This window comes from Terrapene carolina, unplaced genomic scaffold (assembly GCF_002925995.2).
Source record: "Terrapene carolina triunguis isolate 2854851 unplaced genomic scaffold, T_m_triunguis-2.0 Scaffold131, whole genome shotgun sequence".
Lineage (NCBI taxonomy): Eukaryota > Metazoa > Chordata > Testudines > Emydidae > Terrapene > Terrapene triunguis.
Window position 1 is genome coordinate 20,904,372 of NW_020664482.1, and position 24,870 is coordinate 20,929,241.

Here is a 24,870-nt window from a genome sequence, read left to right on the forward strand (position 1 = left end):
TCCGACTGGTGGGTCTTGCCCACATGCTCAGCGTTCAACTGATCGCCGTATTTAGGGTTGGGAAGGATTTCCCCCCAGGTCAGATTGGCAGAGACCTGAAGGTTTTCACTTTCCTCTGCAGCATGGGACACAGGGCACTTGCTGGTTTAAACTAGAATAAATGGTGGATTCTCTGTAAATTGAAGTCTTCGGGTCACTATTTGAGGACTTCAGTAACTCAGCCAGAGGTTAGGGGTCTGTGACAGGAGTGGGTGAGTGAGGTTCTGTGGCCTGCAAGGTGCAGGAGGTCAGACTAGATGATCATGATGGTCCCTTCTGGCCTTAGAATGTAAGAAAATATTAATTAAAAATAAAGAAAATCTAATGAATACTGTACACAAATACAGTATATGTACTATGTATGTTGATTTTGTATGCTGTACAGCATCCATTTAAGCCAGACTAGCCATGTTTAGTTGGGGGATGATTGGTATTTTATTGATAACATGCAGTACAGACTTCCCATTAACTAAAAAATCTTGTGATTTTTTAAAAATCAACCTTGAAAAATTCTGGATTTAAATTGTAGAAAAAAATTAGGTATGGGAAATCAAAGACTAATGGTGAGGGGGGTGGGTGGGTGGAATGACTGCTACTCACTGAGGTTCACCCCTCCATGCCCATTTTACAGCTGGGCAAATGGAGGCACGGGATGGCTAAAGGAGTTGTTCAATATCGCACTGTGAGTCTCTGACAGAACCAGGAATAGACACCAGGAGTCCAGACCCCCAATCTCCAGCTCTAGCCACCGGACCACATATTAAATGCTAAATCCCATCTCCACCTTTGAGAGCAGAGGCTGTTCAGAAGCGGTGGCTGGGAAGGAAGTAACTCTAGATGACAATATAACACAGGCTTGGGCTGACCACAGAGCACCCGCGGTTGCCACGTAATAACTAACAGTGTGCCTACCCCCCAGAGAAAAGAAAGGTGCTAGTGTTTATAATGTGCCTTTCAAATCTAAATCAAAAGGAGAGTTTCACCAAGGAAGTTTTGGATTTTCATGAGCCAGCACAACAAGTGGGAACATCGCTCGTGACATAACTAGTCCTTCTATTGTTCTCATGACTGTGCTGCACTTGGTTTAATTTTCTGTACCTAACAAGGAATGATTTGGGGTGGTGTGAATGACAGGTTCAATTTAAATAGTGTTTGGGAGAAATGAGCCTGCTTGGAATGAATTCCAGCTCTGAACGTTGGGAGCTGTTACTCATAATATTGGAGGTGAAATTATGACACTGATTGGCCGGACATCACGTTAGTTCACTTACTTTTCATATTCACCATGGAGCGGAACAAAGTCAAATGAGTCGTTACTGCATGGTAGCAATTAGGAGGCGGAGGTGAGATAAAACAGGTTGTCCTTTGTAGAACAAGAGCCCTAGGAATTATGGATTTCAGATCTGGATCTGAACTTCCTTAAAGTGGTTTAAGATTTGCTGTATGGATTCAGGATTTTTATACGGCTAGAACTAAGACTTGAAGTTTGGATTAGCTCTTGACTTCCACAGAGGTCAGCGGTTCAGATCTTGTTCAAATCCCGTCTAGATATATAGAGATGATTCGTTGCGCAGTGGCCTTCTGAGTATGCAGGCCCATCTGACAAATAGCATTCTCAAAAGTAGCACTTAATTGATACCTTTCTTGGCAGTTTCAACAAAGAGGCCAATGACTGAGATGGGCTATGGAGGCTGGAATTGCCCTCTGAGGGTTTCCTCCAAGTCAGTAATGAGGCACATGGGCAGAGCAGTATGTGGCAAAAAAAAGCGCCACTGCTTGTGTGGTACCCGTTCAGTGGATAAATAGATCTTTCAGAGCTGTCAACTCTTTCTCCCAGCATTAAATACACGTTAGAAGCTTAAATTGCAAGTCCAGCCCTGGGATTCTTGTGACTCAGATGATATGTGGTTAGCTAGGATCTGTTTAGTATTAGCAAACTGCACCCATTCTCATAAATATTTAAAGGAGCGAGAGTGCAATCATTTTAAAGTATAATGGTAATCTAAGGAATTTAATTGATGATGGAAAAAGTACATTTGCTACAAGAATAATAAAGTGTAAGAAAGCTGAATTTCATGGTTTGAGGGCTATGTATCCTTGATGGTTAGAAGAAGAGAAGAAAAAAATAACCCCACTGAAGAGGCGCCTTACAGCAGTGCACATATATTACATTTCTTCATAAAATATATATTTATACAACAAATAAAAGAAAAAAAGGAGCTGACCCCACATTAAGGTTCCGTTCAGTATTTTTCCTCTGTATTGCCTATCGGAGATTAATTCTGGGAAAGGATGTTCTAAATTTGTCTGGTCACTTTATTCCCCTTGCCCTCCAAGCTTCCTCTTTACACAGGAAGCAGCCACTGTGGCTCCACACAGCAGCAGGAATTTCCCAAGCAAGGGAAAACAAGGAGCGGGGTTTCCATATAAGGAAGTTTGGGATGGCATGAGAGACTCCCTAGGTAAACACACACCTATACAAGTGGGTGCATCCTCTCTGACGGCGACGTCTCCCTCACCCACAGCCACCTTCCTTTTGGGCTATAAATTCCACTCCCACGCCCATCCGCCCGTTAAAGCAGAAAAATCCTTGGCTTGGATTCCTTTGCAGTTCACTAGGGAAATGTGCTGAGATTTCATCTCGTCTCCGTCACCAAATGGGTATCATCAGCTTGTAGCAAAATGAAGGACATTTGCATCTGTACTGAGAAATTGCTGGTGGAGAGACTGACTCAACACCAGGTGGAGAAAGGATAATACAATACCTTGTAAACAGGGGGATAATCCTTAAAACCCAAGGACTTCAGGGATTGGTCCAAGCTTTTAGGGCCATGTTCATCCCTGGGGTAAGTCCAGTGAAGTCAGCAGAGATACTCCAGGGACAAATTTGGCCCTCTAATGGTTTAATAAGAGGGGACTTTCTCAGTGCCCCTACTAAGGATGAGGGGAAGGTAAGGGCGAGCACTGATTATTCCAGCCAGGGGAAGGAGTGGGGTTCTGAAAGTGGAGAAGGAGGAGATGCACTCAACCCCGCTCCCCCTCACTTTATCTCCTGCCCATTATACATAAAAAGAGAGATTGGATAATGTAATAAGGCCCAGCGCTGTTCTCAGTGACGTCAGTTGGAGTTTGGCCACTGGCTTCAATGGAAGCAGGGGCTGCATCTCAGGCAATCATTTCAGGTGCTGGTTGCTTCCTGGGAGGGGGAGACATACTGCAGTCAAGAGGAGGGGAGGGCGTTCAGCACCTCCCAGGAGGGACACACTGTGTCACAGGATTAAGCCCTACATTTATATGTTCGGCTTGTAAAAAAAATGCAGTTAATGCAGCAAAAAGATTTTAGCTGCACTTTCCCTGGAGATTAGGCATTTGCACCACCAAACCCACCAGCCCAGTTGGTAGCTACTGGCCCCCATGTCAGCACTTCCAGTAGAAAGGCAGAAGATTGCATTTTCAGGGAGAATTAGCTCCTTTCCTATGCCAAAAGGAGGACTCTCCAGAACAGGCTGAGGCAGATTGGCAAGGGCAGAGTGAAGGAAATGGCATTGCCACTTCTCACTCTGTGTCTCTTCAGGGGATGGTAGGACAGTTTCCATCTTCAGTCCAACATGCAAATAGAAAGAAGCATAATCTAGTATTTAGAGCACAAGGTTGGGAGCCAGGAGACCGGTGCTCTATTCCTGGCTCTGCCTCTCCATGGGCTTCAGCTAACACTTACTGAAGTCAATGAAGACACCCTGATTGAGTTCAGTGGGCGAGAATCAGGCTCTATGGCTTTAATCCTTTCATTGCCCTCTCTAATAGGCAAAACTGGCTCTGGGCTCTTTGGACCAAATGCAGTCCTGGCATAAGCAGGTACAAACTCTAGTGAGGGCAGTGGAAGCTGCGCCAATTTACACCTGAGCTTGGCGCTTTGCTGCAAAATGTGAAATAGAACAGACAGGGGTAAGAGTGCTGAGCAGGTACCAGGCTACAAAACTGGCTAGCTTTCCATCTGAAAGACAGAGCCAAATTCATCACAGAATATTTCATTTTCCAGAAGTCTGAGCATCTTGCCCTCTGTCTTTGCCAACATATTCAGAAACATCAAGAAATAAGTTGGGGGAAATAATTTGCATAAACTCCATCTAACACTAACAAAGGCCACATGTGGGGGTCAGTGATAAAGCACCGTGAAGAATTTAGAAGGATTAAGGTGGATTTTGGAGGCCTTTGCCATTCTTCTAGTCCCACCAGCTTTGCTCTAAAGCTTACTCATCGTCACAAGCTCTTTTTTATAGTTGTTTACCCGGCTTTGACTCTCCAGATCTCTAAGGGGTTGGGTTAATCTGAAATTTCCACTTACCTGTCTAAGCTTGGGTTTGATATCTGGTGAGGTGACCCGGCAGGGTATGACAACCACTTCGGTAGTATTCAATACATATATCACTTTGGGATATTGAGGGTGAATCTGAACAAATGGATTCTGGTGGTCTGCAGGAGACAGAACAGAACGGTATTGGTTTGCAAAATTGTCCCTTGGTATGGTTGGCATTGCAACATTGTCATAGTAATCTTCTGTTTAAGTAGGATCTTCTAATGAGCCCCCACTGCTGCATTCCCTCCTTAGGTACACGAGGAATGACACCTGTTACGGTACTACTTATTCATGGAAAGCAGTGTAGTCTAGAGGTTACAGCCAATGAGTAAAAATCAGAGCTCCTAGCTTCTAATTCTGTCTCTTATAGGCTAGGTCTACACTACCCGCCTGAATTGGCGGGTAGAAATCGATCTCTCGGGGATCGAATTATCGCGTCTCGTTGGGACGCGACAATCGATCCCCGAATCGACGCTCTTACTCCACCAGCGGAGGTGGGAGTAAGCGCCGTCGATGGGGAGCCGCGGAGGTCGATTTTGCCGCCGTCCTCACAGCGGGGTAAGTCGGCTCTGATACGTCGAATTCAGCTACGCTATTCGCGTAGCTGAATTTGGGTATCTTAAATCGACCCCCCCCCGTAGTGAAGACCTGCCCATAGACTCGCTTCAGCATGACCTTCAGCATGTCACTGTACCTCCGTTTTCCAGATCTGCAAAATGAGGGCAAAAATACTGACCTAACTCACAGGAATACTGTGACACTTAATGTTTGAAAAGTGGTGGATGCCCTGATACCAGAGACATCCAAAACCAGACTAGAAGAATCTGTTTTGCATTGGGAAGGGGATGGGTTAGTCGACCTCGCAGATCTGTAGGGCTTCCCTTATGTTTGCCATAATGGATCAGACTAGAGCTGATTGAATAGTAAAAATAAAAATGAAACTTGTGACTGTTTTAGCAAAAAAAATTGCTGAGTTTGGTTTGCTGTGATTCATGGGGATTTACTATTCATTATTTGTGAGTATTCCAATGAGCATCAGGGAGTCATGAAAATGTTTGTGAATCTCTAAAATGTCCTGAATTTTATTACAAATGGTGATTCATCCAAAAACTTGTGTTGAAATTAGGATATTGCTTATCCACTGTCTATTATTGTCCTGTTAAAAAGTTTCAGGAACCAATCAGATAGTAGAAACTAAATCATCTGACTTATTTGCCAACCGCACTTTACATGAATTGTAAGCTGTTTGGGGCAGAGGACTTTTTGTTATGTGTATGTACGCTGCATAGCAACATGAGGCCCCCTAGCCTTGGTTGGCGCCTCTAAGGGCTACTTTAGCACAAAATAATAACTACCACATACAATGAATAGTGACTAACTCAAGTGAAGGGTTTGAACATCCCACAGCCTGAAAGTTATTCTGCCAAAGCATTCTGTGAACATTTATGGATAATGAATTTGCCTAGAGGAAATTAGGATCAGTCTTCAAATGAATGCTTAACTGCCCTAAAATGGGGCTAAATTTGGGATGAATATTATCTGTAAGGTCTATCTCATGGGTCACTTTAGTCTGGTGTCCTGCCTTTAGCAGTGGCCAAATATCTGATGACAATAAAAATACCCATAGTGCTCAGTTGGCCAATGAACTATACAAAGGGAAAATGTTCCTTCCTGAGCCGCTCAGGTGATCGGTTTCTGTCTTGAACCATGGAATTTGTTTACCTTTATATCTTAGGGTTCTGTTTTCTTCTCCTTATGCACAGAAGACATGAAATGCTTTTATGGAGAGGTAAAAGAGATCACTAATTAGTTTGAAGAGATACAACTGCTGTTTGTCTACAACTTGTCCCAGTGCCCCATGGTCCTGTGCAAATACATTAAATAGCCTTGGGCATAATTACCAAATCAAGATGGCAACATTATTTATAGAAGTTTGGTGCCTTTTCCCACCCTCCAGCAGAAAGAGGTTTTCCATAGAACAGGAAAGAGATAGCAGGGTCCTTGGTGTGGTTGTTATTTGACTTTGTATCCACCTGCCACATTCAGTGCTGAGGCTGTGGTATTTTTTCAGGAGGTGTTTTGCTGGACAGTTCCCCGATGTGGAGATCACAGCCCAGTTAACCTATCCATGTTGGCTTTGGTTGATATTAAAGGACTCCAGCAAGTCTCCTGGACCAGAATTCCCCAAAGTGGCATTAACCAATATCCCTGCCTTTGATTCTGTGCTTTCCCTCTTTTTTACTATGTACTGATCTCAAACTACAGAATGTTGTTGCAGTATCCAAATCAAAGACACATACTCTCTCTCTTCTTCCCGGGACTGGACTCAGAAACAAGAAACATAAATATGGTCTATTTTTTTAAAGGTAATCAACTGTGTGATGTTCCAGGGTTCGTCAGGAACATGTCTAGTTGCTGCCACGTCAACCTCCTGAGGTACTTCGTGATTCAATCGCCTAGAATCCAGGAACCTGGTGGCTGTTTTGTGATTGAGACACCTAGCCAGTAGGTAATGGACCAAAGCCACCAACTCATTTCATAGGTCACTGCAGTAGCCATTGACGGTGATGGCAACTTGTGATGGCTGCTGGAGGTGGTTGGAAAATTGTGAAAAAATTTAGTTTTCAGTTAAAAATGGGCAAAATTGTTCCCTCAATTTTTTAGCTAACTGGTGGGAAAGGTTAGGGGGAAAGGATGAAAAAAATGGAATAAAAATTTCCACATTTTGCCCTCCATTTCTTGGGACCAGATCTAGCTACTATGGAGCAGGGTTTGAACAGGTGATGCCAGGGTAAAAGGCTGCATAGCCCATTACTAATCCACTGAGACACCCATTCCCCAGCAAGCATAATTGTGTTTCTTCTTGGGGATTTATTTTGCTGTCACAGAAAGAAAAGTGAAATAATTCTATGAACTTAAAACAAATCTCCAACTTCTGAGCACAGTTGCTGTGCACTGTTAAACAGTGGTCATGTTCCACCTCAGCAGTGGCTGTAATTAAATAGTGGGTGAAGTATTTCTCATATATGTAAAATGTGTATATGTGTTGAATTTTTCTGGCTGATAGATGCTATATAAATGTATTTATTATTGTGCTTGCACCAAATTTGGTCTTCAATTTCCAATATGCCACCTGATCACATGGATGGTTCTAATGTTGGATAATTTTTAGGTGTGGAAGAGGTATGTCTACACAGCAATTAAACACCCGCGTCTGGCCCAGGTCAGCTGACTCGGGCTTATAGGTCTCAGGCTGCAGGGCTGTAAAATTGCTGTGTAGACCAGTGCTTCTCAAACCTGGTCCGTCGCTTGTTCAGGGAAAGCCCCTGGCGGTCCAGGCAGGTTTGTGTACCTGCCACGTCCACAGGTTCGGCCGATCATGGCTCCCACTGGCCGCGGTTCACCGCTTCAGGCCAATGGGGGCTGCGGGAAGCAGTGCAGGCCGAGGGACATGCTGGCCGCCCTTTGAGAAGCCCGACTTTGAGAAGCACTGGTGTAGACATTTGGGCTCAGGTTGGATCTCAAGCTCTGGGACCCCATGAAGGGAGAGAGTCCCAGACCCAGGCTCCAGCTGGAGCCCGAACATCTATACAACAATTTTTAGCCCCACGGCCCGAGCCCTGCAAGCCCAAATCAGCTGACCTGAGCCAGCTGCGGCCAGGCTGTGGGTCTTTTATTCCGGTGTAGACGTTCCCCGAATGTCTATCATTTCACTGCTGTGAACCTGGTCAGCATATTAGTCATATTTATCAGAGCCAGAAACTCAGTTCTGCTGGTGCTTGGTGGTGGTCATTAATGACCCTCAGAGTGTACAGGGAATGAGATTTTGGGCTTTCCCTTTTCTTCCAAAAACACAATTCAGGTGACAAAAGAAAACACAGAACTGCCTTGTATTTTCTCACCTGGTTTGGGTTTTCTACCCCATGACTGTGAATTCATTTGGGAATATCACTGTTCACTCCTTGGCTCATGTGATTGCTCTTTGCTTAAAGAATGTTACTGAAAAACATAAATGCTACCACTGATCTATGAAACTAATCTTCAAATAATAACCAGCTCTCCTCTGCAGCCAGGATTCCTTTCATCTATCAGAGAAAATGCAGCTCTTAAAAATACAAGTGTGTGTGTGCGTGAGAGAGAGGAGGGTTGAGGGTTATGTAGGAAAGTGGATTTTGTTTTTGTTTTTGGTAGCTTACTTAGTTCAAGTTTTTTACTTGCTGGACTGGCAGTAGCAAGCCTAGTGATCCAGGAGTACTGTCCAACTTGGTTACCTAGACGCAGAACCAGAGAATGTGCCGATGTGGCTACTTTTGTGTGTACCCGAAAAGGTCAGATGTATATGGACAATGCTTTACAAAAAGCATTTGGGTCACTGTGCAAAGACCAATAACGCAGGATTAACGTCCAGGGAGCTACTACAAACAGCTGATCACAAGCTCTTCCAAGCCCTGTCTGTACACTTTCTGAGCAACAGTGAATTTAATGCGAGGGATCAAAATAGGAGGCAAAGAATTCAAGCCAGAATGACATCCCTCATTTCAAACGATGTCCTTTTGTTTCAGCTTCTGTTCTATGTCAATGATGGAAGTGATTGCTCCTTCCTTTGTGTGGGTCTATAAGGAAATACATGCTTTGGAGCAGGGGAGAGCCGGAGAAAATATTATGGACAGGCTGTTAATTAGAACAAAAATCCTGGATTTAGGAAGTTTTAGGCACACATCTGAATTTTCTGTCTGGCCCTTATCTCTTCACTGGGTTGAACCAAACCACTAGCCTGAACCCTGGAAATTTGAAGCCAGATCAGAACTCTGTGGCTAGGGCCTAACTCTAGTATTCATATTAATGGGAGTTTCATCTCCCCTGGCTTGGCACAGCAATAGGTTGCAGCAGTGAGTTTTAAAGGCACGCGTCCCATTTTGTCCAGTGCGGTTTTCAAAGTGGATCTGTTACATTCATATATTTAGTCATGTTATGGGGCATGTGTCTATGCTTAATATCTGCAGTGAGTTTTAATCCTACTTTGTACCTCTGCATTGTCACTGTCTGGCTAATCAGTACGAGCGAGCATCCTGCTTTAAAAGCAGGGACACCCTGAGCAAGTTGGGAAAGTCTTTTCCACTTGTAGGCATGACCTGTCCTTGTATTTAGTTATGGTTAAAACAAAAGTCAATGAGTTCGTATATATTTGCACCAACAGTAAAACTACATCTGATTTCTAATTGCTTTTTAATGGCAGCCTGCATCTGAATTGCCATTTTATGTACATGTCTAGCCAGTGGCTAGGATTAAACTGTCCCAGAGCATGAGCTGCAGCCTCACTTGGAAGCCAAAATATATTAATCCATTCCCCTGCAATGACAATTTGAAATCTAGATGGTGTTTAAAAATGTCTATGCAGTTGAGCAATAGATACGTTGGCAAAGGCGATTTCTGGGTTATTAGTGACTTGGCTGGGAGAGGAGTTGATGACCTGAGATGGGATAGGCTGTTAATCCCAGTGTGCACTTAATCAGGATCATTATTCTTACTATATTTAGAAATGGGAAAAAAATCGGGGTGTTGATTTTTTTATGGGTGATTGTTTTTCATATGGGACATAGAGTTTTTCTCGAGAATTACTGCCCTGTGCATTAGCCAGATTACTGGAATTCTTATCACAGCACTTCATTCAATTTATGAAGTCTAAGCAGGAGCCGCTCTTCATCACAGCGCTCCTCATCTCACGCTGCAATACAGTCATAAGGCCCAATCCTGGAATCTTTACTCATGCTGAAGTCACTAGACTGCTCCTGAGTAGAAGATGCTAGTATGGAAAGACCATAAACGCAGGGTCGTGATTTAAATCTGGCTTTCAGTGGAAAGTGCAGCTGGGATTGAGGAGGAAAGGCATTACAGCCATAAATTCAGGTACTGATAGCAGGAGGTGGGATGAGTGAGGCTAGGGAGACAATGCTTTGTGCATAAAAGGTCCTCATTGTACATCTATGACAATCTCTCTTTAGTGTAGGGGGGGTGGGAAATCAGATCATCAAGCCCCGAAGAGTAATTGCATGGTGAACAACAGAGCAAATCTTCATTCTGTTTGGTGCCCATTTGTCTTCTTCTGTGCTGAGTTCTGAGCACAGGTGCCGATTTTCCAATGTGCCGTGAGGTGCTTGACCACCGGCTCTGACCCAGGCCCCGCCCCCACTCCACCCCTTCTCCAAGGCCCCGCCCTTCCTCTTCCTGCCCCCGCTCCACCCCCGCCCTGCCTCTTCCCCCATTCCACTCCCTCTCCTGAGCTCACCGCACCCTCGCTCCTCCCTGCCAGTGCCTCCTGCACGCTGTGAAACAGCTGATTGCGGTGGGCGGAAGGCACGGGGAGAAAGGGGGAAGCGCTGATCAGTGGATGGGAGGCGCTGGGGGGAGGCGAGGTGAGGAGCCAATAGGGGGGTTGCCGAGGGTGCTCAGCACCCACCATTTTTCCCCCAGGGGTGCTCCAGCCCCGGAGCACCTACAGAGTCGGTGCCTATGGTTCTGACCCTTTACTACTGCTCCTCTGGGGAAAAGCTCTATGAAGAAACGCAAGCCCACGGCAAGCAGACTGCATCTATACTGGAGGGGAGAGACCCCTCCCCTGGCATAGGGCTGGAAGCTGGACACTTCACTTTACAGATAAACTAAGCTGGGACAGTTTAGGTTTGTCTACACTGGACTCTTTTACCCAGAGCTAACTGATTGCCAATTACCCTAAGGTGGTTAACATGTTTGTAAAGACTGGTGTGGACACTCCCTTTACAAACATGTTAACCACCTAAGGTATGTCTTCACTAGCAATGTTTAACATAGCTGTGTAGTCGCGGCACCAGCGCTGGGAGAGAGCTGGTGCACTGTCTACGCTGCCACTTTACAGCGCTGAAACTTGCAGCGCTCGGGGGGGGGAGGGAGGTTTCACACCCCTGAGCGAGAAAGTTGCAGCGCTGTAAAGTGGCAGTGTAGACAAGGCCTCAGTTAACTGGCAATCAGTTAACTCCAAGTAAAAAACAAACAAGTTGAATGTAGACATGCCCTTCCTTAAGTAAAGGATAAGTGGCTACTTGCCTTCACTCTGTCCTCAAAGAGGATCTATATTCCAAGCCAGTCAGCCAGCTGGTGTAAATCAGTGTGGCTCCACTGACACCATTTGAGGATCTGGGGCATGTATGTACTGTGGGTATCTTCACAGAACAATAACAGAGACACCCACACTTCCTCACCCACCCACAGCTTGTGAGCAGCTGCACGCACAGAAATCGATGGGAGTGGAATGAACTCCGCACCTTCCAAGACTGAGCTGATACAGAAAAAATATCGGAGAATAAATGCGCGGTCTTTCATGTCAAAGGGGTGACATTTTCCCCTGCAGCCAGGCATGGCAATTTCTCCTGAGCTGGGAAGGTGATTTGCTCCATGGATTCTATCCTACAAAAACACCCTTCCATCCTATAGGATCTTAAAACAACAAGAATTTACGGTGGGCTGTAAAACTCGTTACACATGAAGAAAGACAAGAGCTGCAAAACGTTAGTGACTTATCAGCTGTCGCTGTAGCCCCAAGGCGAGGGAAAGGCCCCTTCTCTTGGGTCCCGCAGACTGGCTGTCTAGCTCTGACAGGTCAGTGGAAGTTTGCAGGAAGCTGCCGTCAGGGCAGGGTGTTACTGTTTACCCAACACAGCATAAGCTCCAAGCAGGAACATACACAAATAGAAGAGCTGGGGAAGCAGTAACAGCAGGATAGCTCAGGCGAAGAGGGCCTGGTGTCTAGCTGCAGTCACAGAGCCAGGCATAGGCGTCAAGTATGTTGCAGACAAAAGAAATTCAAAGATCAAGTGCCTACTATACCCTTGTTTAATGTAAGACAGCAAAGCCCCTAAAGTTTAAACTCTTATTACGTCCAGTAAAAGATTAATTGTTATTTGAGATGATCTTAGGGAGGGCCCTTTTGACTCAGCTGTAGAATAGTAACTGCCAAGCCAGAGACCACAATGTTCCCATCCCAGTTCAAGCCTCTACTCTGACAGCACGCAGGGCGTGAACACAGCAGGGCCACGCACCAGATGTGGGGCTCTTCTGCCCATTGGTTACATCTGTTCTATTGTCTGGTTCAGTGTGGTTGTAGCCATTTTGGTCCCAGGATATGAGGGACCAGGGAGTGAGGTAATATCTGTTATGGGACCAACTTCTGTTGGTGGAAGGGACAAGATTTTGAGCTTCATGGAGCTCTTCCTCAGGTCTGGGGAAGGTAACCCGGGAGCTCAACCTAACACAAGATGGGACAGACTTAAGCATAAGGGGTTCACATGTTGTAGGAGAGGACTTAAAATGAAGAGGGTAGTAGGCAGCAGGGTGTGTTACAAATTGTTGTAATGATCCATAAAACTAGTGTCTCTATTAAGTCCATGGCTTTTAGTGTCCAGGAGAGTTATCAATTTAAGTTCCCAGGCTTGTCTTTTGAAGGTGTTATGTTGGCTTCCTTTAAGGACTGAGAGATCAGATATGGAGTGATCGCTTTGGGGAAAGTGTTCACTCGTGGGTGAGAGGGTGTTTTTATCTTTTAACATATTTCTGTGTGACTTCATTCGTTTCATCCATATAGTTGATGTTGGGGCATTTGAAGCACTGTTGAGGTGCACCATATGTTGTGATAGGCATGTGTAGGACCCATGGATCTTGAAGGTGTGTTGCAGGGGGTGTTGATCATCATAGCAGTGGAGACATGTCTGAAAGTTTTCCATCTGTTTCTGGCAGGGTCTGGTGCCACTTTGAGTTGGTGTGTCCTGGTCTGTGGGGAGCTTGCTTCTGATGATGAGCTTGGTGAGGCTGGGCATTGAAGGCCAGAAGAGGGGGTTCAGGAAAGATTTCTTTCAGGAGGTGGTCCCCATCAAGTATGGGTTGTAATTGTTTGATGATGCCCCATGTGGGTTCCAGTGTGGGATGGTAGGTGACAGCTAAGGGTATGTGGTCAGTGGGAGTTTTTTTCCTTGTTGAAGTAGGTTCTCTCTGCATCTTATGGCTTATTGCAACAACATGAACACACTCTGCAGCCTCCTACCCTCTTTTATCCTATGACTGCAGAGGTGTTAATTGCCCACTTCAGTTTAAGTGGTTTCCTACAACATGTGACAACTCCTTATGTTTAACAATCTGTCCCACCTTCTATTTAGCTTGGACACTCTGGTTACCTTTCCCAGACCTGAGGAAGAGCTCTGTGAAACTTGAAAGCTTTTCCCTTCCAATACAAAATATTATCTCCTCACCCACCTTGTCTCTATTGTTGGGTGACATCTGCAGCATGGGTTAATGTCTTCTGTGGACTAAGCTATAGTAAACTTATTTTCACTGGACACCTAAACCAGAATTTGAAACCTTTTTCCCCAGAAGGCTCAGAGCCCATTCCTGGCAAGTTGTTGAAGCCAGTGGGACTTGAAAGCAGGCAGTATCACACAGCAAGAGCTCAGCATCTGGCAGAATCAGGTCCCTTGCGAACCAGTGTTTCACACAGTCCCCAAGAGTCAAGAACTGAAGTTCCCTGTGGTTTCAGAACTTCCTCAGAGAGGTACACACAGGGTTTCTTGTAGTTCAGTCAACTGCAGTCACTGACTTAGTGGCAGTAACTCATGCTGTGCTGTCTTGTCAGAGCTTACACACCAACTCAACCTGAGAGTGCCTCTTAGGATCTCGGAGACTGTTCAGAAATGAAGGTGCTCTCCTCCTTCCTGGATCAGGACCGTAATGATCCCTTGCCCGGGAAGATCATTTTGGTGGCCTGCGGCCCAATCTAAGCTACATCCCCATTCTGCGCTGGGCTTCTCACTAGAACATGCCTGCCAAACCCTTCCGTCACTGTGAGAACCAGCTACTTATCTGCTTGGCTCAGTGCTGAGTGAACAGGGAGCGCTAGCCTATCTCGGCTGGCTGAGTGTCTGGCAGAAAAGTGCAGCTGTCTCCACAAAAACAACAAAACCAAAGAAACCCAACCCGCCGGCCTCCAGCCGCTGTTCTCATTGGTAGTCTCCACCGCAAAGCAAGCCAAAGTCAGTCCTGTCACCCTCGCCCTGTGTGTCTGCGTCTCACATTCAGATTATCGCTGCAAGCTGTCAAGAGAATTAGGGAGGCAGAAATCGGCTTCAAAGAATGTCAGAACCAAAGATGAGCTAATGTGAGCGGTGCTTTCATGCTCTCCCATCCTCTCCAGCCATCTTTCAGTGAGGAAGAAGCGGGGGTGGGACGGGGGGGCATCCTGTACCAGAACTGAAAGCATGTTACATTTGGCATATAAAGAAGAGACAAAGGTGGATCTGATCTGTTGCTTGGTCCAGTGTTTATACCCACCCACTCCTCCCAATGTTTGCCTCGGTGGGGAATTGCTCTTGTGACTGACTGGGCATTTCTTGCTGTTCCAGCTCATGAGCAGCAGCAGCAGTGAGTTGTGTGCTTTGGCAGTCGGCAGTCCTGGCTGGGTGTTTCCCTTCTCCCTTCTGGCTGGCTCAGGGGGAAGGAGAGGAAAAGGGAAACTTTAGATGTTCTCTAGGAGGCTTTTTGCAAAAAGGACTGAGCAGTGTGAAGCCAGGGGTGGTGTTGTGATGGGTCCAGTGAGGTTGCAGCCGCGAGGCAAGCTGGACAGCTGAGACACTGGGCTTTTAAAATACCTGACCAAGGGAGAAAGAAGGAAGCCACTTAGAACTCAGCTGGTGCCTTGTGAAATGATCTGGATGAGAACTAGAGGCACTTGTGCTAAAAGGGGAGTGCAAACAGAAAAAGAAGATGGTAAAAATGGCACGACAGGGCCACATACAGATTCTCTCCATCACTTCCCCATCCTTTTCGATCAGTTTAAAAAATCAAAGGCTGATTGTTCTACCTGCCAGCCCTGCAAAGCTTGTGCTGATGTCTGGAAGCCTTGCCGAGCTCGTTCTGGCTCATGGGTTATCAATGCAGCTGATCAAACGACGTTTTGTGAATTATATTCGTTGTGCCTTTCGTCCCTGTTCTCTGTCCTGCTCCCAAGTCATTCCCTTTCCCTGGGAGAGTCTTAATTATTCATATGAATTCACGGAGTAGTTGGAATGAACGATTTTCTGTCAGTGGGTTGTTTGCAAATGGGTTTGCGGCAGTGAGTTGCTGTTCACAATGAGTCACTGGTTTCCTAGACACATGATATTGATTTTGCTCCTTGATTGGATGCTTGAAACTTTTTATTAGGAAAATAATGAATAATGAAAACTGTTGCTCAGCACAATTGCCCTAGTTCCCACAAGAAAACGGGTGTAGTCACGTGTAGAGCCGTCATTGTCTAAAACACCTGAATGGTCGCAAAGAATAAAGAGCCACAAAGAGACGCTATTCTATTCTATACTGTTCTACCTAGTTCCCTACATGGCACCCATCCCTGTTGTGTCTAAGCTCTGACCTACACACAGTTTTTGTCCTGATTTAACTATTTCAGTTAAGGGTGTGATTCCCCCCCACCCCCACAAAATAGTTAAATCAGTACTGTGCATGTCTAGGATAGCATTTATTGGAAGAAGCTATACTGGTATAAACAGCATTATATTGCAGCCACACTAGGTGGGTTGTACTGCTTTAACCACTGTATTAGCCTAGTTAAAAGCAGTGTGATTTTTGTGTGTAGACAAGACTCAAACAGCAATTTAGAGTTCGAATGAACGTTCCCAAACAGATGGGCAACAGACTCTATTTTCAGGCTGATTTCAAAGGGTGTCCTTAAGTTTGGGATAAACATATACATTTCTCATTGGGGGCAGCATGACTTAGTGGAATAAGGATGGGACTCCTGGATTCTATACAAGGCTCTGATAGTGTGACCTTGGGTAGCTTCCCTGACCTCTCTGCATCTCAGTGCCTCTCTGCATCTGCAGTGCTGCTGAATCACGTTAAAACAGCTGCTCTATTCCATGCCAGAGGTTGCCCCTTTGCCTCTAGGTTGTGTAACATTTGTAAAGTGCTTAGAGACCCTGTCAGGACACAAGACCCAATATTATTACTGTCATAGGGATGTCACAAAGCACAGAATATTTACATTCTAACCCTTCGCTAACTTTTAGTTCCAGCAGAAGTTGTGGCAGATGACAGGAGGGTTCTTTTTTGTTATTATTATTCCTGCTAATTTGCAGCTGCAGCTTGAAGCACAAAAGGTGTCAAGAAACAATCGTCCAGTATCAAGATTCCAAGCCACCCCATCCAGCTGACAGTTAGTGCCTGGTCTCTCAAAGTGGCATCAAGTTTGATCCCACCGCCACCAGATCCTGTACAATTTGACTGATGTTCAGAGGTCAAGGCTCCATTGCAGTGGGAGGGGGAGGGCTGCTAAATGCCAAATTCTCACAGCGATGTGAAACTCCATCAGGGAGGCTGTAAAAACAGACGCAAGCCCAGGAAATAATAGCCAATGAGCAGGACTTCCGAGACAATCATGTTCTCATTTTGGTGTCAAGCAGCAGGCCAGGAATGAGGGGGAAAATCCCATCCCCCTTCTTCTTTGGTAATAATGGCTTTGTAATCTCAGCGGAACCTCCAGCCTCTAGGGTTTGTCTGAAAGTTTTCTCACCCTACTTGGCTCAGCCCCACAAACGTCCATGCTGCACACTGTAAACTACCCAGAGCCGATCCTTCTGAACTCAGTGTGCCCCTGTCTGTGGGGCAGTAACCTGAAGCCTCATTCCTTTACTTTGAGGTAAGTGACGTTCTTCTAAATGTACGTAATGGTGCCCAGATACCGCAGGGATGAGGGCCTAAGAAATATACGTTCTTCTAAAGATGAGGATGATAATAATCCATGTGATGGATGTCTGAACAATACAACATAGAGGGCCTCATTGACAATCAGCTTTCTTGGCCCAACAGCTATCCTGCCAGTGCAGGGCAAGACAGATAGATATTGCAGGAAGAAACAAAGCGTGCATCTTCAGATGGCACATATGCAGAGGTACGTAAAAACAGCTAGCTTGCTGGGGGCTTGACCCCGCCCCCAGCCTGTCAGGCCATGCCCTAGGGTGCCAGTGGGTATGTTAGCTGAGCTACTTTTCTAGAGTTCTCTTCTGCACTAGATGGGAATCCCGCTCCGCACTGATATCGTAGGGCCTGGAGAAGAGACTCTCTCAACACCCTTTCCTAGCCTCACTAGTGCATCTATGTACCATAGGGCATGAATTGTCCCATACTCTCTATACTTTACTACTTCGTTTACTGGATTTACTTTTCATAGCACAGGTGGATTTCAGATGAGAATGCAGAGGAACCATGACCCAGGTGAATTACATCTGAGAGCGAGAAGATGTTTTTCAGTGATTTGAGTATAACAGTCAACTAGCATTGATTTCATAGGGGTGCCAGGACAGCCAGTTTCAGGAGAGCGAGAGGCCATCTTGTAGTGTTTATAAATTAGCAGTGTGCTGATTGCTTCCATTGTAGGCAGGGTTTTATAGCTTTAAATATTTTCTTAAGGAAAGAGCTCAGACAGACCCAGGAGATCCCACAAGATTTTCTGCTTGTGCTTCTGTCAAAGTATTTTGCATTAAATGGGGTCCCTGTAAGCCAGTGAGGGCACTGAGTCAGGACAGGGCATCGAGCTTCCAATACAGTATTTCCTGCAGTTCAGCTATTGGGTTGGGTCAATACAGACTCAGGCATGTGAGGAGCGTGTAATCAGAAAAGGAAACAGGTCAGCACATGAATCAGCGCAGATAAAGTGCAGGGCATAGGCTAGTGAGGAAATCGAATTCCTGACTGAGCTGGAAGGGAAATACAAAGGGAAAAAGAAAATGGATACAGGAACTAACAGGCAACACTAAGAAGCTAAATTCCAAGAAAAGGAGGGACTTACAGGGAAGGAAGAATAAAGGTGGAAGATATCTATTTTCAGTACAGAGAAGAGAGGAAAGAATTATCCAAACGAATCAAGCAGTTATATACCAAATGGTTGAGCAATTGGGTTTTGATGTCTATGCATATCGTAACCTCTTTGGACTGGAAATCATGTATTTTGGGACTTCTGGGTTTCATCAGAGTTAGAAACAATGCGAGAATAATAGAGGTGGGCAGATAATGCAAAATATTTTCTGTGAATGTTCACTTGAATTTTTAATTAAACTTGCTTCAGCCATGTTCATGCCCTTTTACCTTCATTTTCCATGAACATTCGGGCAACCAAGTTTTACTGGCACAAATGTTCTTGGAGAATGAATCACAGTCTTCTGCATGAATCTTTGTGGGAACTAAATAATAAATTAGTCTGTGCAAGTATCTGCATCAGTTCTCACCCAAGTAAGGTACAAAAACAATACCATATAACTTATCTGACTAATCACAGCTAAGCAACTCAATTTGAATTTGGAATATCTGAGATCTGTAGACTAAAACGTGAAGAATGGAATACGTTTGAGGAACTCATGATCTTCTCGTGGATATTCCACAAGCAGAAAAAGGCTAAATTAAATGAGCATGCTATTCATTCTGAATTATTCACTTCGCTGTAGAGAAGAACATTGTTGTCTTCTGTTGCAGAGTCTGCATGCACTTGCAGCTGAATCCACAAAGATACTGACCAACTGGAGGGAGTTCAGAGAAGACCAAAGATGAGCAGCGGGCTGAAAGGATTGGCTTTTGAGAATGGGGTGGGAGGCAAAACCTCTGTAAGAAACACACTGGAGTTTACAGCCAAGACATCCTGGCTGCAATCAAGGAACACCTTGCTGCATCCTTGGGGCTGTGCTAGATAAATAGGAGATAGAAACTGAAGGCGAGAGGGAAGGGGAGGGGATCAGAGGCTTTGCTACGGGTTGCAGGCCCTAGCACACTCGCCTGACCTCCGCCCTAGAGACTTTTGATTTTTCTGACTGTAAGTTTGCTTTCTGTGAGACCTTATGATCCTTCTTGGATGCCTAAGGGGAAAGGGAGAAATCCAGCCTGCCTGCCTCCTAGAATAATAAGAGAACTAGGAACCCTGCTGGCTGGGTTCAGTTTGGAGACCCTCTTAAATGGGACACTTTTGGTTGGTTGTTTTTGGTCTTCCCCGTCTTAAATTCCATACTGAGAAAAAGATTTTCATAGCTACACTGGTATAGCCTTGCTTAGCGTATGTCTACACTGGAGGTAGAAGTCAGATTCCCAGCATGGGTAGATAGACTTGTACTAGTGGGGCTTGAGCTAGCATGTTAAAAATAGCAATGTAGATGCTGCTGTACTGGTGGAGACTCGGGCTAGCCACCCAAACTCGGACCCAGGGCGTCAGGTGTGTCCATCTATTGGGTCATGGAGGCTCACTCCCAGCTGCAGTGTAGACATACCCAAGTAATGCCTAATTGAGGTGGAGGGCAAAGTGGTCTACAAATATCTCCTGGGGGTAAATACTTAGGAGGGAGAGGAATTATTTAGGGTGGCATAAGGAGGTTTCAGTGGGATAAAATTAAGAAAGGAAACATTTAGGTTGAGTCTTAAGAAAAATTTCCTGCCAGTGAGCTCACCAGGGTGTGGAATAGTCTCTCAAAGGGAGTAGTGAAATGAGGGGTGTACATCAGTTGTGACACATAAAACTAGACTGGACAATGCACTAATCCGGTCTAGGGATTGGACTAGATAGGTCTCTTCCATCTCTAATGTCTGATCCCATGAAACCAGGAGGCATGAAAGTAAAAACAAAAAGTCAATAAAACCTCTTTAGAATATTCTGTTTTTATTTGCTGTGATGGTGGGCGGAAGGGTCAGGAGAGCTGTTAATGCATCTGAATTGGTTTGCCTGTCTATAATTAGCATGGGTGTGTCCAACAATTGAATGTTAGCTGACACCGCCAATGTGGTAACATGGAGAGAAGATCTAGAAGGATAAAGCTCTTACCTGTAACGTACACATATGTCTTGGCCATGAGGTCTTTGTTAGAAAGGAGGTGATTATAAACACAGGTGAAGTAACCAGTGTCGCTGGCTATAGCTTTGTTGATTGTGAGCCTGCTGCAGGTCTGCTGTATGTTGTCTGAACACTTGTGCTCAGATACAGTCCACCTGTGGGGAACGTCTTTGTGTGGCTCATTTCCCCATAGCCAGGTCAAGGCGGCTGCTCCCCTGTCAACACAACACAAAATACAGATTCTGTCACGGCCTCAGGCATAATGAGTGGAATAATCTACATTTCTTGGGCCGGGTTCTCTGTGGCCAATTTATGTGATTCCAATTTTCATAAACGTGCCACGTGGTGAGGAATGATAAAACTCTTTGTGATGTATTTTATGAGCTGTTAGCTTTTCCAGCAACTTGAGGGAGCTACGGCTTACGATGGAGTTACCCTGCCCTCCTCCCCGTGGCATGGAACATTTCCTGAGAGAAGCAATAGCAAATGCAAGACCATTTCCTGCGGGCTGGAGGGACAATGTACTTTTCATTTTGAAGGAACAATGTGAACATGAGCTCATTTAAAGTGGCTACATTTATTGCTATAAAAACTTTAGAAGGCATCAGATACATTTGTAAACGTCTCCTGAGTTGGGCTCTCTGCATATTTTACCAGTTAAGTTAAAATCTCTTGTTCCTAACACTGGGGGTAAGGAAGGGAGAGAAAAGGCCATTTACGTAACCCCACATCCCTCTTTTTCTTTAATTAGCGGTGACTGCAGCTTGATTTTGTGGAGTGTCTGGAAGTAGTTGGAGTTCAGATGTTATGATGTATGCTTGCATAAGATACAGTATTTCTATTTGGCCCTTCACTGATCTCAGAACACAGGAGTTACCACAGCCTGGCAGATATACCGTCTCATCCATCTAATGTAGTGTCCTGTCTCTGATGCCCGATACATCCCACATTCTGCACCTAAATACCTAGGGCTATTAGGGTCTGATTCAATGGGAGTGTTTCCACAGACTTCAATTAGCTTTGGATCAGGTCCGTAATACAGTCCTGTCTCATGGGATGTGTAGAGGCGCACGGCTGCAGGGAGAGATCCTGGAGGCGTTGTGTCTCAGGGAGGCACTCCAGGAGCTGTGGAGGAGCAAAGGCCAGAGTGGCCCCTGCTACGGTTGCATGAGACCAGTTCTGTTTGATCAGCATGAAGAGGGAGGAGTGAGTCATGGACCAAACCTTCCCCAGACTCCTGTGGAGAAGCTAGGGCCGGTGTTAGTGCTAGTTTGAAGCAGTTCTCTTTCTCCATGGGTGCAAGGATGGGGAGCTCCTTGTGCCTTTCCCCTCTCCTTGATGACTGCACCAGGCAAGACACAGTCTGGCCTTTAATTTTAAACGGACACTGTGTTCACACTGTCCTTACTCAGTGGACTTCCATTGACTTCAGAGGGATTTACCTAAGGGAGGACTGAGTAATGACCTCTGGATTTTCCTTACTGTGAGTAGCAATAGAGGGAAAACTCCAGTCAGGGCATATCCGTTCAATGCAAAGGCAGACGTGCTCCAGAGGTATTGTTACTACATCCTGCTGTGAGTTGGTGTTAGTGAGTTGCTCTACAATCTTCCTCTGCGGGTCTGGGTCAGTTGCCTCGTACATGTGTAGTGGGTGCCACAAGTGAGTGTGTGTCTGCCAGCAAGGTCCTGCTGCTCCTTAATACAAACATCCTCTTGGCTCTCAACTCTGTCTGTCCTTTGTTACTTTCATAGAATCATAGGATATCAGGGTTGGATATTCTCAGGAGGTCATCTAGTCCAACCCCCTGCTCAAAGCAGGACCAATCCCCAACTAAATCATCCCAGCCAGGGCTTTGTCAAGCCTGACCTTAAAAACCTCTAAGGAAGGAGATTTCTTGAAGATGCTGATGGAGCTCGGCTGAAATCTGGAGGCTCTTCCCAGCATGTGGGTAAATGAGAGTGCTGGGTAAACACGTAGCTATCCTCTCTGAGGGGCAGCCTCACCCCCATCACTGGATGTGCTGCACTGCACCACAGAGACTCTGAAACCTCAGCCTCATCCATCACACCAGCTTTCTGTATTTAAATGCACAGAGGACAGAGGCAAGACAGAGGCAGACTTATTGTCCAGCCTTTTAGGGGGAGGTTCAAACCAAGGACTCTTTTTCTGCGGAGGAATTCTCCATCCCCACTCCTTCTTCCCAGGCTCATGTCAGAACGACCACCCTTAGCAAAGGAGGGCCTCCCAGCAATGCCTGTCATGCTCTGCCTCAAGGGGAACAGCAGAGCAACATGTTGTGCTCTGTCCCCTCATCATCTGCACTCACTACATTACACTGTCACTGGGGCACATTTTCAGCAGCGGCGGCTCCAGGCACCAGCGCTCCAAGCGTGTGCCTGGGGCGGCAAGCCGCGGGGGGCGCCCTGCCGGTCCCTGTGAGGGCAGCAGTCAGGCAGCCTTTGGCGGCTTGCCTGAAGGAGGTCCGCCGGTCCCGCGGATTCGGCGGCAATTCAGCGGCGGGTACGCCGAAGCCGCGGGACTGGCCGACCTCCCGTAGGCATGCCGCCGAAGGCAGCCTGACTGCTGTGCTTGGGGGGGGCAAAAAAGCCGCCCCTGGTTTTCAGCCCAATGTCGGAAGAGTGGAGTAGTGACTCCAAGGTTTAGAGGCAGCCTGGTTTAATGGTCAGAGCATGGGTCTAGGAGTCAGGAGACTTGTGTTCTGGTCTTGGTTTAGTGCTGCTGATGGACCCACATAGAACAGAGGGAATTTCATTGTACTCTCAGTTCTGACAGCTATTGTGCAAACCATGCTTCTCTATTTTGCCGCAATCCAAACCGTCCCAGCTCCCTTTAAAGAGTTCAGATGACGTGTTTTAGGCCAGTTCTTTAAACAGGTTTTTGTGTGTGTGTGTGTGTGTGCAAGACATGGCACTAGGCTAATTTACACCTGCTGAGGACCTGGTGAAAGTGTTCAATGTTTAAGGCAAATGAATCATGGGCAGAAGTTCCAGCTTTTGTACCTAGCTGTGGCAGAGACTGGTTGCTTTACCTTAGACAAGTAACAACTTCTCTGTGCCTTGGTTTTCCCCATGTGGATATGGAGAATTACACTTTTCTACACACGGGGGTGCCATGAGGACTTATGGCTTAATGTCGCTAAGGCAGTTTGAGCTTGTGGAGGTACTGCAGAATTGCAAAGCACATTATTTATTTATTCATTCTTTCATCTGACAATACATGGATGAGGTGATACTCAAATAAACTGAAGAGCAACCAATTTAAAAAACAAAACCAAGAACCAACCTCTTTAATTAGCACGCGGGCACCTTGTAGAAATTCACACACCCCTAACATCGTGAAAAGAAATAATGCAGCTGTATATTAAAGGACAGTTTAAACTTTGCAGTCATCACCAGTGTCTGCAGCTTGCCAAGCTATAAATATTATCATAAGGTTGTTTTGACCTCATGAGCCAGTGCCAGCTGCAGGTATCAGGAAAGAATCTCCTTGAGCTGTGTAACAATTGCACAAATTAGTGAGTTTGATGGGGACAAGTAGATTTGCCGGCAGAAAGGGCAATACTGATTTAAATGGACTGATTGGGACAAAATCAGAGGTGACATAAATATCAGTGTAAACTACAAGTTAGTAAATCAATGAAGTGGTAGAATGAATCTAAGCTGGTGTCATTTACATGCTGAAGGAGTGAGTGTGGCTGGCAAAACAACCAACAGGATGTGTAAGGTGTAAAATAACGTGTGTGTGTGTGACTGTGAATGACTGTTTGGAAGCAGGGTTGTCTTTTTGTTGTGTGTTTGTACAGCACTTAGCACAATGGGGTCCTGGTCTGTGATTGGGCTCCTAGGTGCTACAACAATACAAATACTAAATACTTGTGCATGACTTGCTTTAACGGCAACCTTCTCACATGCTTGTGCAAGGCTTTTAAATCTTCTCACACCCTTCTGGTGGTTATTCATTTTTGCTACAAGCCTGTCCTCTTGTTGTGTAAATCACATTCACAATTACTTACCCTGATTTATACCACCCTCTCCGGGGCCTCTCGTCTGATCCAGCGGGGCTAACCTTATATTTTCCCAAAGCTGAAAATTCCCCAACTCCCTGTGCATTTACTACTCCCATCATCTGCCAATCGACTGCAAGTGAACACTTTACAACCCAGATTTGTCAAGGCTTATCTTCCCATGAATGCAAGACTTGAGCCCAAATTTGGCACTTTTTCTGCACGTTTTGCACACTGTGTCAATGGGTGAAAAGTCTCCATAATTTATAACCGACAGTCTGCGTTTTATGAGGCCTGGCTATCTTTCATTTAAAGGATATGATATATTCAGACAGGATGGGTCTTTAAATGTACATATGCTGGCTGCTGTTTATTTAATGGTCATCTTATAGGCTAGATAGCATTTGGGGTCAGCCTGTATACACAGAGAGGGCTGATTACCGACTGTGGTCAACAAGTCTGTCGCTTATTTACACACATGGCGTGAAAGAGAGAATTCGTACACAGCAGAACTGAACCTTAGCTAGGCAAATCCTTATCCGAAAATCCTCAGTATCCGAAAATGAGCT

At 45.6% G+C, this 24,870-nt stretch overlaps 1 protein-coding gene across 1 annotated transcript in view; it reads right to left on the reverse strand.

Annotated features, from left to right (window-relative positions):
- The window catches only part of LOC112119274 (vascular endothelial growth factor receptor kdr-like), a 179,295-nt gene that overhangs the window by 103,247 nt on the left and 51,178 nt on the right, over positions 1-24,870 (reverse strand). The window contains exons 3-4 of the mRNA XM_026652934.1: positions 20,268-20,491; positions 4,385-4,512 (exon numbers count right to left, since the gene is read on the reverse strand). Coding sequence (XP_026508719.1) covers positions 4,385-4,512; positions 20,268-20,491 — 352 coding nt within the window. The remainder of the gene's footprint in view (positions 1-4,384; positions 4,513-20,267; positions 20,492-24,870) is intronic.